Here is a 14,959-nt window from a genome sequence, read left to right as displayed (position 1 = left end):
CTGGAACTCTGTGCTGTTGGATCTGGCAAGATGAAAAAAAAAAAAAAAACACCATAAAAATCCAGATACATACGGGGAATTTTTAAAGTTCCTCTGAAGCTTTGTATCACCTATCTCCAATTTATTTTGTGACATAGATAACCAACCACCTGTTTTAATGTGGCAATTCCAACATTTCATAGACTTCCTTAGCATTACTCCCCAAACATAAATTTCTTCAAAGATCCCAGGTTTTGCAAGATTTATACATAGGTAAAGTAGACTTCAACTCTTAAAACACAAAGACAAGTGTGCTTTCATTTTACTTTAATATACAATTGTATTAAAGCAGTAGCATCTGGCACACAGCACTCAGCCTGCAGTGCTGTAAATGGAACACTGATGACTTTTTGGGGGGGGAAGATGCCATCAAGTTAACATGCATTTCTCAGAATTTTCATTTGCATTTTTAACCCCTTTGGGACTAGCCAAATCAGCCATTTCCAATGGAAGTACCTTGCACATAAAAATAGCCAAATGGCTTATTAGTCTGGCGGGGTTAATCCAGTCAGTGAGGTCTCATGTGCCTTGAAAAGGCCCTGATAAAGCTGGTAAACACTGGCTCCTTTAACGTGAATTCTCATTGTACTGCTGCATGGAGCATCTGTTCTCTCATTCTGGGATCACAGAAGAACCGGAGTTTCCGGGGTAGTAGCTTCACCTCCACAGGCATAGCTTCATACTCCTCATTATCAATGCCAAAGGATCCCTCAGTGCCCTGTGTACAGATAACAGTGCTGATCAGGGTTAAACATCAAACATGTTCTTTCAGCAATGCTGTAATACTGATTACCTGATTTTGCTAATAGACTACAATTGAATACTTAGCTGAGTCTTAACCAAGATGTCCCTTTCCCTATGCTTTCCAGCCTATTTGGTCTCAACACCCCAGTGACAGCTATCCTTCACAGCACATAATATATTAAGAGTCTGTTGCATAAGATGTTACCTCACTTAGTTGCTAATTGGTGATAATTAAATGATAGGGGGCTTTAATGACCCACATTGTTTTTACTGAAGGATTCTTTGCTATTGGAACTACAATTATATGCACTTAGATCTTGGTCTGCCAATGGTGACACAAGCTAATCTGCAGAAGTGCCTGTTAAATAACACCTATTAAATCTGTGTTACAAACACCTTTTGGTATTGTTTTACTATATTGATCCAAAACGTGAGATGCAAAGTAATTCATGGGTCAGGAATTACTCAGCAGTAGAAGTGTTTTCGTTAACGCTGATAAAGTCACCAATGATTAAAACCATTCATCAAAATGGCAGGTTGACTTTACCTAAACAAATTTGGTGACTGCTTTGGATGTGCTTGACTCAAGGTAGGGCTATGTTACATGGATACACAAACTAGCTCCAAGTGAACTCGTACGCCAGAACAGCACAGATTAGAGAAAGTGGCATAGGTTCTGGAAGTCAGAGGTACAGCAGTCCACATGGATCAACATATCCCGCTTCTCTGCAAAGCTGGTGAGACTCATCCAAGCTGTCTCCAGTTCCTTCATCAGAGCTAGGTCATGAAGTCAAACAGCACTGCTTTGTGCCATGCACACATACTCTGAAGATCTTCGCAGCAGCTGCAGTATGAACAGCTCATTTTATACCACAACGTTTACTTATGGCTCAGCCGTACTTAGCCCAGCACTCCAGAGTATTCCTTCAGAATCACAAAATTGCCATGATATGAGTTTGATGCAAGTATTAGGATGCTGGCTAATCATGACATTGTAATTCACGATTTTCACTTGGTAGGAACAGATTTTTTCACCTTTTGGCACATTCTATTCTCCCTTAATATGGAATTATTTTGCTGAATGTTAGATCACTTGAAGATAGAAATTATCTATGAGACTGATTTCACATCCTTGTAAAAACAAGAAACTGTCCTCCCCAAGGCCACAATAACAGCATCTTCTTCTAAGAGGCAACAAAAGACTAATCTAAATTACATAGGTGGTCACAGTTTTGGCTTCTTTTTCAGCCTCATCTATTCTAAGTTTTGAGACACTTCCCTATAGTGATCTGAGCCCCACTGCCTTGTCTCACCCTCCTTGGTCTCCATAAAGCTTCTAATATTTATCTTCTTCTCTACAGCACAACCCCTTCTAGGGTAAAACGTACACGTCTTCAATACTAAGGAAAAGGTATGCATATGCAATACACCTGAGTAAGAGACCCTTTACAACCACCACTGCTGTCTACATAAAAGGTCTGCCGCTATTTACTGGCAGAATGAAGCTCCCGCTCTGGTTTACAGGCCACTTGGGAAATTCCGGTATGTGTCTCTCGGCCAGGGACTCAGTTGCTGCACTGAGGAACTGAGCGTCTCACTGGCAGCGTAATCAACCTCCCAGATTTGGAGTAGGGATTTCTTAATGTGCAACATCAACTGGTATGAGGAAATAAAGTGACAGAGTTTTCCAGCTCCCTCAGCTTCTCACCTCTGGAAGTTGCAAGATGCATCTGCTGGCTTGGATGTACTGACTCCCTTCAGGGCACATATGTGGATCACGCATCTTCTGACTTCTGTTCAAACCAAAAGAGAGGTAAGGTAAGGAGATGTTTCTCTCAGAAACAGCCATCTTTAGGGATGACATGTCATTGTGGGTTGGTAAATCACTATGTATTTGGTAAAGTTAGAGGTTATGTATATATACAAATATTTGTGGGTTTAACTGTGAGAAAGTAAAATAGCGACATTCCCTGTTCTGCTACAGTCAATACATATCAGTATGCACTGACAGCCTCCAACCAGCTTCCGCTCTGAGGCTCACTGAATATATTTGAACATACAGTTTTGTACATTTGAACATATAGCACAGTTTTGGGCTCCTCACTTACATGCTGAACTGTACAATTCCTGCAATGACTACCATCTCCTCATATCCCATGCACCCACATAACTTACCAGCAACATAAACAACTCTAAGCCAAAAAACCTGATATAATTATAGTTATATTGAACCACAAAAATTACCAAACTACCATCTAAAAACCAAACAACCCCCCCTCCCCTTCTCACATCAACACCTGTCAGCATGATGTTTCTTACCAGCTGCTTTTATATTATTCTTGTGAAGAAACCCTCAGATCATCATTTTATCCATTCCAAATAATATATCCATTTTTTTCAGTTACTCTTTCTTTTCTGGTGCCTGTGAGATTCTTATTTACAGTGTACTTACAGAAGTTCTACTTTCCTACTTCTGTGGATGTCAAATGGGAGCACATAAAAGGCAGTTGCCTGTCTTAGAAAGCTGGTGATACAAGTGGCATGTGGTCTTTTTCAAGACTTAGGTTGCTGTCCTGTCACTGGATCAACGGTTAAAGAATAGCGCGTTGCAATTCCTTTTCCCAACATGTGCTGCTGCAGAGTAAGCACAAGCTCTTGGGTACACTGACCTACCTCTGGCCTCCTGACTGAAAACACATATAACCTTTTGGCTGACCTTTGACAAAGGGTAAACCACACCCCAGGCAGTAACCCCTCAGTTTGGGCCCCTCTCCAGACAGACAGCAACACAGAAATAGCAAAGGGGATAGCAGAGAATTACAGTGTTAATGTATCACAGCTCTCAAGCATGGCAGAATTACCACAGATATTCCTCCAACAGGCAATGCCAGCTGTCCCCAACTTTTCTGTCTATTCTGTAGACTGATATGAAAGAAGACTGTATTTAAATATTTCCCAGGAGAAGATGTCACAAAAACATGTCAGGAACTCCCTATACACCAAGCCTTCTATGCCCTGAGGAATGCAAGCGCCTCTTAAAATCACAGAAAATCCCAGAGAAAGAACACAAGAAAAGAGGGTTGAAACAGGAGATGATAATCAAAGACAAAGGAAGAAAAGCTAAGATACCAAAGGAAAGGGCAGGGAAGGATGGAAGCAATATTAACTGTGGAAAGTTTGGTTTTAATCAAATATGTATATACTAAAAGATTAATGAGTGAATGTGAGGGAATTAAACATCCTCCCGGCAATATAAATTATAAATCATTGATGGCATACAATACTGTCAGTTTATACAGTGCTGTACAAACAAGCAGCAAGATTCCCCGCTTAAAGTTTAACCTGCTTGAAGTTTAACATACAAGGTCCTAGATATTGCACTCTGGTAAGCAAGTAGATTTTTTTGGTCCGTGAAGGAAAATGAGGCTCTATATAGATGCAATTATGGGGTCAAGGTAAGCTCAAAAGAGACAAGACATGGAACTAAAGATCAGTCAAAGGAGAATGGTAGAGGCAAACAGACACAACTCCACTTGCAGTGATTGTCTCTCTAGTGACCCAGTATAAAAGGATCAGAAATCACTTCCATTTGATTCCACTCCTTACTCAAGGCAAGACAGCAAAGTGAAACAGAAGCAAGACCAAAGCCTAACAGCAACAGTTTCAATGGATTGTTTTATCCCACTCCATATGCACAAAAATACAGGCAGAGAAAGAACCACACCACCTTCTGCAGATAACCCACACAATTTTAACCTAGTTTTCATCTCCAGAAGCGGCCAATGTTAAATGATTCAGAGTAAGACTCTCGAACCAAAAAACCCAGTCTTCTGCACCATAGCTGGTAACTGTATTCGTGCCCTGGAGTGACAGCTCTCCATCCTTTCATATACACAATCTAAGCTGGCTACCAGGATGTGCATTACCAGTGCTACACTTTCCATCCCCCCTCTCTTTCCCTCCAGCACTTCTTAGTAAGCACTAGCGTGTAACCCCCTGTTCTACCCCCACCCTATCTTAAACATCAGCTCTACCCCTGCTGCAGATGTTCTTGTTCACAGAAGTCTGATCCACAGCCACAGGGCACTTTTATACACCTGGGATGACCTACTCCTTCCTTTGAAATCCAACAGCAGTTGCTGACTAGCACTCTGATGTACTCCCCACCACACACTGCCTGAGCCTGCATGGTACTTTCCCACTGGATGTGTGGTTTCCTCTGTGATCCATCAGTTCTGATCAGCTTGTGTCAGTGCCCTCTTCAATATAAAAAAAAAAAAAAAAACAACAACAAAAACCTTGATATCTGCACTGATAAGGTATTTTCCTTAAAAACCTTTTCAACCCCCCAAATTCTGGTGCAGTTTAAAACTATTCATTAAAAAAGAAGAAAATCGAAAGAGATTCTTCACACATTTCCAAAGATAAACCCTGTTGGTGCTAGGCAATGGGGAGCCCCTAATAACTGGCTTGATTCAAACCTAGCTGCCAAAGGGCATTGTGCAGTAGAGAGCTTCTCCGAAGACCCTCATTTTGCCTTGCAAAAACAGGGCACGTTTTTTCTGTTCCAACTCCTCTCTGTAGGACTAACCAGTCCTTCCTGCTGCTCCCCCACCCCATACACCCCTCTTTTTCTTTGTTACCTACAGACTTTTGGACACTATTTAATCAAAAGAGTTTGTTTCTTTGAACTTTGCTTGAGCAGCAGCTCAAAGCTTTTGGTACTGCCTCTAATTAGCTCTAGCCAGCAGGGCATGTTAACTCTCATCAGAGGCTTTTTCTGCATGACAGTGTAATTGCAGTCAGAAAATAAGACATACTACTGTGTGAAGCATGTCCACAGTCCACACGGGAGACATTCTTTACAGTGGGTGTACACTCGAATACCCTTTCTTTAAATCACACAAATTAATCCACATTTTTTCTGCTACCAAAGTGTCTAAGAACCCAGTATAGCATCTCCTTTGCCTCCCTCCTTTAAGAGGCCAGATTTGTCTTGCTGCTAATGGGAAAATCTCCTCTTCCTTTCCTTCTGTAGCCTTCAAAGCAGATTTCAGTCCCAAGCAACTTATGGTCCACATGGCTCATGCAATTTAAAAGCAGTTGCAGGCGGTAACCTGACCTACCACATATGCATAGATCAGAAGATCCTATACCCACTGAGGCTGGTGGGATGCTCAAATAAGGGGCCTGCTGCTGCTATTAGTATCATAAACAAGACATACATGCAGGAATTATTAGTGTAATGACAAGCAGGTAAAACTGTGTTGAAATCTTCCCATTGATTTCACTAGAGGGAGCTCTAAGACTAGAAAACAGTATTGACAAATAAGGTAACATGCAGAACAGCATTCAGATTCAGTAGGCAAATCTGTTGCTGGTAAAAACTGCACTGAAGATGCAATGCATTTGCTAGTGAGACTGTATGGAGGAGCTGGAAAAAGCAGCTTAGATTTGTCTGGTGAGAGATCAGAAGGAACAAGCGCACTACAAAGGAAGCAATACACGTTTACTTTTTCTCTACATGCTGCTGCTTCATACCTGCAGCCTTCTTACTCCACGTGCAAGCAGCACCGACACATTTGCTTAAAGTCCCCGTTTAAATTCACATCTTCCAAAAGTCCTTCCAGCTCAAACCTAATTTCTTATAAGAGTTATTGAGTCGAGTCAAGGGAGCTCTTCACTTAGAAGTAGGGTCTGTCTAATCAGAGTTCAAAAATTCCAGGTACCACCAGCACAAATGTATCAGCTCTGTGACCTGCCTCTCAGTCCACTGAGCAGCTAGGGCTAAAACATTCCGGGGATAAGTCTGTATGGCTGTCTATAAAACTCGATTATGACACTATTACCAAGTGGCACTGATCAATAGCAATGGGGAAAAAAGATGAAAGGTATAACAAACTCAGAAGCTAGGAAGAACTCCAGGTAGACTGCTCTGTCTCATTTCCAGAAAGAGAAAATTAGTAATAATTTTAAAGAACAAAATCCGTAATCCTCATGAAGCATACTGACCGGTGTCCTTTGCAGTCCTCTGCTTCTGAATTTTGTAGCACAAGATCAGAGAAAAACAGCACACTTCTCAGAATTAGTGTTCCGACTCATACAGAGATTGTCATCTTTTTGCAGCCTTCCCATACTCACCCTCTGTTTACAAACTGTCCTTTGCTGACTGTATCTGCTTCAATGCAAATATCCATGAAGTCTTCAGTGCGCTATGCAAAAAAAGATTCAGAAATCAAGCGGTTAACATTTCAAAATGCCACACCCATGATACTGCCGTTATGTTCACAAAATGCCCAGTCCTTTGTCCCACAAAAGGAGGCAGAAGATGCATTTCATGCTTTTTTCTACCCTCAACTCGAGATTTGGATTATAAATTAGAGAGAGTAATTTCTCACTGATGACTATTCAACAATAAATACCACAAGAAGTGAAATAATGATTCACACGTTTGGCTTCTTGCTACATTTCACACACTAAAGACAGTAATAACAGATCACTTGGGTTTACATCTGTTCACAAAGATTTCTAATCAATGGGTCTTTCATGAATTTAAGCAATAGTAAAATGATGCAACATTTGGCCCCTAAACACTACAATAAGAGAATTTTAAACAATACAAATTGGAAGTCAAAATGTTCTTGATATCATTCCTTTAAACTCCTTACGTAGCTTCTTTTCTATTTACAGCCTGCCCTTAAACCAAGTATATATTAAAGCTTTTGCCAGGAAAGCAACTTTGATTAAGATGCAATTCATTTTTTATTTATTTATTTTAACACTTCTGTCCTGGCAAAAGTCCTAATGCAGATGCAATCAAAATGACAAAAGTAAAAATAAATGCATCTATTAGTATAACTCATTTTATTTCTTTGCTGTATCTGCAGAGGTAGGCTTGGCACTGTCTGAGCTGCACCTGTATGGCTTTATCAGCTTCTCTTCAACAGGGTAGCCTAGGCATGAATCTGAGGTGAGACAAAGACAGGAGTGGCTGACAATACTCAGCAGATACGCTCTGGTATCAATTCAAGAGAGCTGTTGTTCAGCTTTGATAGCTACAGGGACAGTGGCTTCAAGAGCAGGAGTTAAAAGCAGTTACAAGGGGTCCACATCTGTAGAAAAAAAAGACGCAGTATCAAGATACTTCAAGTTCTAGAAACAGAAAAGTACGACTGCCCTAACATACACTTGTCCATTTCTCTAAGCTATGCAAGAGACCTGAGAACCCTACCTCGTTGTTCAATACCAGTATTAAAGTGCATCTTGAAGGCATAAAGGAGAAAAAAAAACCCCAAAACCTAACCAAATACCAAAGGACGTAAGGGCTGGTCTCTGGCAATGAGATACATTTTCAGTTCTTGGGAGGTCTGTTTTTACTTTACGTCACTGACTCCAATCCAGTTCAGCAACCAAAACTGTTCTGTTCAAGTGCCATCTAGAAACCACTGAAAAAAGAAATACCCAAATACTAGCCTCTGTCTAGCTTCTGCCATTACTAGGACACTCGTGGTCCAAATCATAAGCCACTGATGAAGAAGAAACTAAAATTTACGTGGCACATTCTAAGGAGAAAACAGAAGGAAACTTTAAGACTCGGTTTTCCTGTTTGGTTTTTTTTGTCTGATCCTACAGAGATAACTTATCAATATAACACAAATTTTCAGGTTCTTAAAAGACCCTGAATTCTGAGCAGGAAACACACTGCAGGAAGTTCAACACCTCCTGTTAATCTGGGTGTAGTGGCAGTGGTTTCCTGCAGCCATGAGGAAAAAATGAAGAGCAGCTCACCAGTACAAGATCACTGTGTTAGCATTTTCCAGTAAAATTAAAGACTGACATCTATCCAAATAGCTTTCACAGCAATAAAATTGCACCAAAACACAGACATAAGCCAAAGACAGGTTTTAAAACAGTGAATGAACAGCATGAACATGCCGAGAAGGTTATGACAGGAACAGTTCCCTTGCTCCCTTGGTTCTACTCTTCCACAACCACCTGCATTTCCTGTCCTTCAACTCAGTGTAGCCTCTGTCCTTTCTCTAGTCCCAGTTCTTTTTAACATTTTGCTCTGCAAGCCAAAAGAGAGAGAAAAAGCCACAATTCCAGGCAGACATTCAGGCTCAGCTTCCTTCAAGCACCAGCTGAAAAAACAGAATCATTCTCCCATGGGTCAAGAAGGAACGTAGTACCTATTTTGATGCTTTGTTTTCTCCTGGGCAATCCTAAAGCTTCTGTTTGGCTAGTGAAACATTCTCATTGTTCAAATTCTTCCTGACCCCACTGCATCCCAGTCTTACATGGGTCCCCAGTGCTTTTACACTAGCTTTGAAACTTGCCCATTCCTGGATTCAGTCATGGGCCCCTCCCTGCATAAGGTAGTAAGTTTTACTCATATAGACACAAAAATGGGAGTTTAGCAAAAAAAGAAAACTGGGCAGGCAGCATTTAGAATCCAGTTATACTGTAGTCTTACTGTCAGATCAAGCTGCCTGTTCCGAGTTGCAATGGAAAGCTCAATGGTGGATAGCTTCAGTTCTTCCCAGTCCTCTGGGGTTACATCCTGGGGGATTTCTGCAAATCAAGAAGAGAAGATATCATTAAGTGGAATCTAATTACACAGACCATCATTTCACTGCTATGAAGCGTGAAACATCGATGCCAGCCACAAAAATCACTCTGACCCATTGTGACAACTAGCTTTGTTTCTTTCGAACTTCAAAATCTTAAAAAAGGAAAAGAGGGCTTGAGAGTACTGAAGGAAAGAAAAAAAATACCACCAGCATTCACACAGTAGCAGGAAAGACTATCAAGCATATTACATGGCAGCCCTATGAGTCCTTATGCCCAGGGATTAACTGATCTCTTGGGCTAGTATTACGGGAACATTTAGAAAACACATGAAGCACTGCTACCAAAAAACCAGGAATTCAATGTTCAGGATGCTGTGGTAACATGTATTCTCTAGAGAAGGAAACTCCATGGTTCAGTTCTCATATACAGGTCACTTAGTTCATGCTTCTGTCTGAATCACCTCTGCTAGCCAAGAAGGAATGAGAAGGACTTTGCATCACACCAGCCTGCACAAAATACACGCTCCCCTTCCTTCTGCAGTCTGCCACATGAACTGTATAGCTAACACCCCAACCCAAGAGAGGCTCACAGAGCACACAGAAGAAAATTCATGTTACAGAAACTTAATGTACTAAGAGAAACTTCAGGCTTCTGCATGGCCCAAGTTTTATTGTTCTATTTTAAGTAACACTTGTTTCTCTGTGTCAGTAACTCCCCCCACCCCAGAAAACAAGGGCTGCTCCTCTCTCGCCAGCTCAGTAAGAAGCCATTCTACAAGAGGAAGACTTCAAGAAGCTCACCCATAAGTGCCAAGTATCACCTATGGTGGCTTCCATAGCAATGGCAAGTAACTGTGAGCCCAGGGAATGCCCTGGGTTCTTTACAAAATGCACTTTTGTTCATGAGACCACAAGCACTGGCAGGACTACTCTGTTCCATTTCTGGCAGATACCACTGTAAGTATCTTGACAAAGTCACAGTTTTAATACATAATAAATAAATAATAATAATATAAAAATGAGAGAGCAGAAAAGTAAAGCAGAACCCCCCCCCAATCTATTAAAAGAGTAAAACTTGCCTGTGAGTTTATGCCAAAATACACACACCTCACCTTTTGGAGGAGATGACCAGTACAACCGAAGTCGTCTGTAAAGCCTCACATACAAAGGAGGTCTGGACGGTTTCTCCTCTGGCTCTTCTGGAGGTCTCTCAGTTGGACCCAGATACATAAGAGCAGCTTGACGTTTCTGAGGCCATTCCTTGGATTTACATGGAAAGAAAAGACAGAAGATAAAGGGCCTCTTGTTTAGCACCTACCTGTTTATTCTGTTTAATCCTTTAGTCTATTTATTCTGTGCTCCCAAGTACTCCTGCAGAGCTACCCAGATCCCACCAGTGCCTCAGCCTATTTTACAGCTCTCCAACCTCCAGATTCATATGCGAGATGACATTTTTGCAGCTTGAAAAAGATTACCCACACTTCCCAAGTCTACTAATTTACTCCTTCCCACATAAAAGTGAGGTATTTTCCCCTCTATAAGCAGAGGGTAAGGGGATGTTTTCTTTGCTGCTGATGCGTGGCAGGGTGACACAGCTGCTTCTGGCTGGAGTGAACAACCAAAACTGGCAAGGTCAACATTAACGTCTGAAAGCACAATTGGTTTCTGCATGGCACAAAGGCAACCTCAAAGAGCAACCACACAGCTGGGTCTAGTGCAAACAAAGACTACAGTGCTGTGTGCAGCCAAGGGGCACTAAAACTTAGCAGGCCTTTGTTCTCCAACAACTCAAACAATCAAGATCTGATCTTATAGTCAGGTGCTTAGAAACAGCAATACAACAGGTCTTAAGGCAAGTCAGGTGAGCTTTATAAAGCATCTGAGGGGAAAAAAAAAAAAGAAAAGAAAAGAAAAAAAAGAAGCAACACATTATTCTTGGTGGTATTTCAGATTCCAGTGCCAGAAATTGATGGAACACAGAAGAGACTTAGCTCTGAAATACTTCCAGATGCTAACAAAGTTTATTTCCTCTCATTTTGTTTTAAAAATAATTTCTGAAATGCTCAAAATGTAGGACTTATGGAAGGAATAATATGACTGTTTTTTAAATATATATACTAAAATAACCCAGCCAAGAGCCCACATGTACTCAATACAATTATTTTTCTATGCACAAAACTTTAGAAGTAGTTTTGGATCATATAGCACAGGTTGTTAAGCTAATTCACCTCCCACCTCTGAGAGCAAGGAAAGACTCCACTATCATACTTGCATAATAAACAGGACAAACAGAGGTTGTATCAGCAGGGCAATACACAAACAGTAAGTATTAATGATTAAAGAGAAAAGCAGCAATGCTGTGATAATTTAAGCCAGCCTATTTTAGAAGAGACGGTTACAGTCATAACAATGCCCCTACAAACATCAGAGGTGAGCTCTTTCCCCTTACACTGTTTTCAGCTACAGGTCACCCTGTTTCAAAGGACAGCTACAGCAAAACCAGAAAAGATGAAGTGCACAACAGCAAAGAGAAGCCAGGAAGATATTAAGCTCAACAGGCTGGAGCCATTTCTTATAGAAATTAACAAAATGATAACATAAGAGGCACATAAAGCAATGAATACCACAATTAGGTGAGATCAGGTAGAAACTTTTCTATCTTAATAGCAGAAAAAGTGGGCACTTCTCTTTAACCTTCAGCAGGTTAAACAGATCTTTTTAATGTACAATGAATAGCTTACCAGTGAAATCCACTATCACTACCACTAACAGAGGCTAAGGACTCAACAAAAGTGAGAAAGGGGCTGGAGAAAAGTGAAGAATAGGTTTCTACCTAGAATGCCAGCACACAGAATCATCATCTCAAATTTCACGGGGATGAGAGGGGAAAAAAAAAAAAAAAAAAAAAAAAAAAAATATCTTTCATGGACACATTACAATTTAACTCCCCTTTACAGGAGCTTCCTATAAAGGAAGCATTGGCACAATCACAGACAGCATGGCTGGACTGCACAATCTGATCTATTGTACCAGCTCCTGGGTATTTCCACAGCCTTTCATGAGGCTCCTTCTATGTTCAGAGAAGAGGAAAAGCATGTGAATGAAAATGCCTCCACCTTTCATGCAGGTCAAATTTTAATCTTTCCAGGATCAACTTTAAGCAACAGAGAAGTTTAAGGTAAGATATAAGCTATTAATCTTCAGGTTCATTTTACTACACATGGAAGTCTGATTATCAACATGCATGAGCAGTCTAATTATAGACACTTCTGCCAGACTAATAAATCAGAATGAAATGTTACCATAAGAGAGACTGTTGAGAAAAGGTGACAGAGCACTTTATCAACACCACTACTGCTCTCCAGTTTCAAAGGTGGTTACTTGCTCCCCCTGGTGATCTTGCAGTAACAGATCCTCAGTAAAGAAATTGTATTTTTTAAGTATTCCTCCTCCTCTTCCTCTCTTCAGAAGTTAAGTCTATCAATTGGTAGGTTTTTTTAACAAGTCAAGTGTCACTCCCATTTTATATTGTTACCAGAATCTTTCACAAAAGCTTGCAGAAAAATTATATAAACATTTTTAATTTCCCAACTACAAGAACACTTTCCTCAGTGTGATGGGTTGACCCTGGCTGGTTGCCAGGTGCCCACCAAAGCCGTTCTATCACTCCCCCTCCTCAGCTGGACAGGGGAGAGAAAATATAACAAAGAGCTTGTGGGTCGAGATAAGGACAGGAGAGATCACTCACCAATTACCATCACGGGCAAAACAGACTGAGCTTGGGGAAAATTAACTCACTTTATTACAAATCAACCAGAGTAGGGTAATGAGAAATAAACCCAAATCTCAGAACACCTTCCCTCCACCCCTCCCTTCTTCCCGGGCACAACTTCACTCCCAGATTCTCTACCAACCCCCCCAGTGGCACAGGGGGACGGGGAATGGGGTTTACGGTCAGTTCATCACACGTTATTTTCTGCCGCTTCATCCTCCTCAGGGGGAGGACTCATCACACTCTTCCCCTGCTCCAGCATGGGGTCCCACCCACAGGAGACAGTCCTCCATGAACTTCTCCAACATGGGTCCTTCCCACGGGCCACAGTTCTTCACGAACTGCTCCAGCATGGGTCCTTTCCACGGTGTGCAGTCCTTCAGGCACAGACTGCTCCAGCATGGGTCCCCCACAGGGTCACAAGTCCTGCCAGAAAACCTGCTCCGTGGGCTCCTCTCTCCACAGATCTGCAGGTCCTGCCAGGAGCCTGATCCAGTGCGGGGTTCCCACGGGGTCACAGCCTCCTTCGGGCACCCACCTGCTCCGGCGTGGGGTTCTCCCCGGGCTGCAGGTGGAGATCTGCTCCACCGTGGACCTCCCTGGGCTGCAGGGGGACAGCCTGCCTCACCATGGTCTTCCCCACGGGCTGCTGGGGAATCTCTGCTCCGGTACCTGGAGCACCTCCTCCCCCTCCTTCTGCACTGACCTGGGGGTCTGCAGGGTTGTTTCTCTTACATGTTCTCCCTCCTCTCTCTGGCTGCCATTTTCCATCTGTCCCAACTTTTTTCCTTCTTAAAAATGTTATCACAGAGGCGTTACCACTATCGCTGATTGGCTCGGCCTTGGCCGGCGGCGGGTCTGTCTTAGAGCCGGCTGGTATTGGCTCTCTCTCGAACACAGGGGAAGCTTCCAGCAGCTTCTTACAGAAGCCACCCCTGTAACCCCCCCCGCTACCAAAACCTTGCCACACAAACCCAATACACTCAGAAATACTCTTTACCTTAAATGTACTGAAAAAGTGAGCTGCTTTGGTTTTCAGAGGCCCAAGGTACCAGTACCTGAAAAAAGAACACAAATAGAACTTCTAAGATATCCAGGGGTCAATACTGGGAAAGGGAGAAATCTTCCATGAAGTCAGAGCACAGTGACTTGTTTGCCAGTGGAGTTAGTGCTCCCCTACAGCCTTCAGCTTTGTGATATTATTAGTTTCCACCAGCAGCTTAGCAGTGACATCCCTTTCCTGAGTTACAGGTCACCAAAATGCAGTACACAAACTTCACTACAGGCAGCGCAACATCTCAGTAGCAGAATTTTACCTAGTTATGTGACACAACTAGGAATGATCTACAGGTCTGTGGTCTAACAGCTGGTGGGATGCATCTCCACAACATGCAATAAAGAATGATGTTGGAGGAAACAAATCAAAATCAACAGCTTCAGTGACAAAAGAACAGAGCCAGCAAACATTCATTTGCCCCAAAGGATGCTCAGATCAAAATCAATGTTTTACAAAATAAAAATCCTGCCAGCCATAGAGCATTGTATAGAATCTAAAGATGTGACTCTATTTAAGCAGGCTTGGCACACATTTTGATCACTGTCTTCCACCAAAGAAGGTCAACAAAGCACATTAAATACCATCAGCTCAAGAGTACTGCAAATCTAAGTATATCATTAACTACTAAGGCGTGCAACTGTCACACCACTCCCATCAAGCCATTAAATTGTCTGTAAAATAATAAAACCTCAAAAACATAAAACAGCACATTGTCACCACCAGCACAGTGCTTAGCAGAGGAATAGTCAGACAAATTTCTGGAACTGTGGCTTATGG

The 14,959-nt window shown here is 41.9% G+C and overlaps 1 protein-coding gene across 1 annotated transcript in view; it reads right to left on the bottom strand.

Moving 5' to 3' along the window:
- Positions 1-291: 291 nt before the first annotated feature.
- AGK (acylglycerol kinase) overlaps positions 292-14,959 on the bottom strand; it is a 38,820-nt gene continuing 24,152 nt past the window's right edge. The window contains exons 11-16 of the mRNA XM_041129494.1: positions 14,126-14,183; positions 10,466-10,613; positions 9,257-9,354; positions 6,925-6,995; positions 2,492-2,576; positions 292-757 (exon numbers count right to left, since the gene is read on the bottom strand). Coding sequence (XP_040985428.1) covers positions 620-757; positions 2,492-2,576; positions 6,925-6,995; positions 9,257-9,354; positions 10,466-10,613; positions 14,126-14,183 — 598 coding nt within the window. The 3' untranslated portion in view covers positions 292-619. The remainder of the gene's footprint in view (positions 758-2,491; positions 2,577-6,924; positions 6,996-9,256; positions 9,355-10,465; positions 10,614-14,125; positions 14,184-14,959) is intronic.

Source organism: Aquila chrysaetos, chromosome 17 (genome assembly GCF_900496995.4).
Source record: "Aquila chrysaetos chrysaetos chromosome 17, bAquChr1.4, whole genome shotgun sequence".
NCBI lineage: Eukaryota > Metazoa > Chordata > Aves > Accipitriformes > Accipitridae > Aquila > Aquila chrysaetos.
The sequence above is the reverse complement of the archived record's forward strand: the minus strand, read 5'-3'. Positions and strand labels throughout refer to the sequence as shown.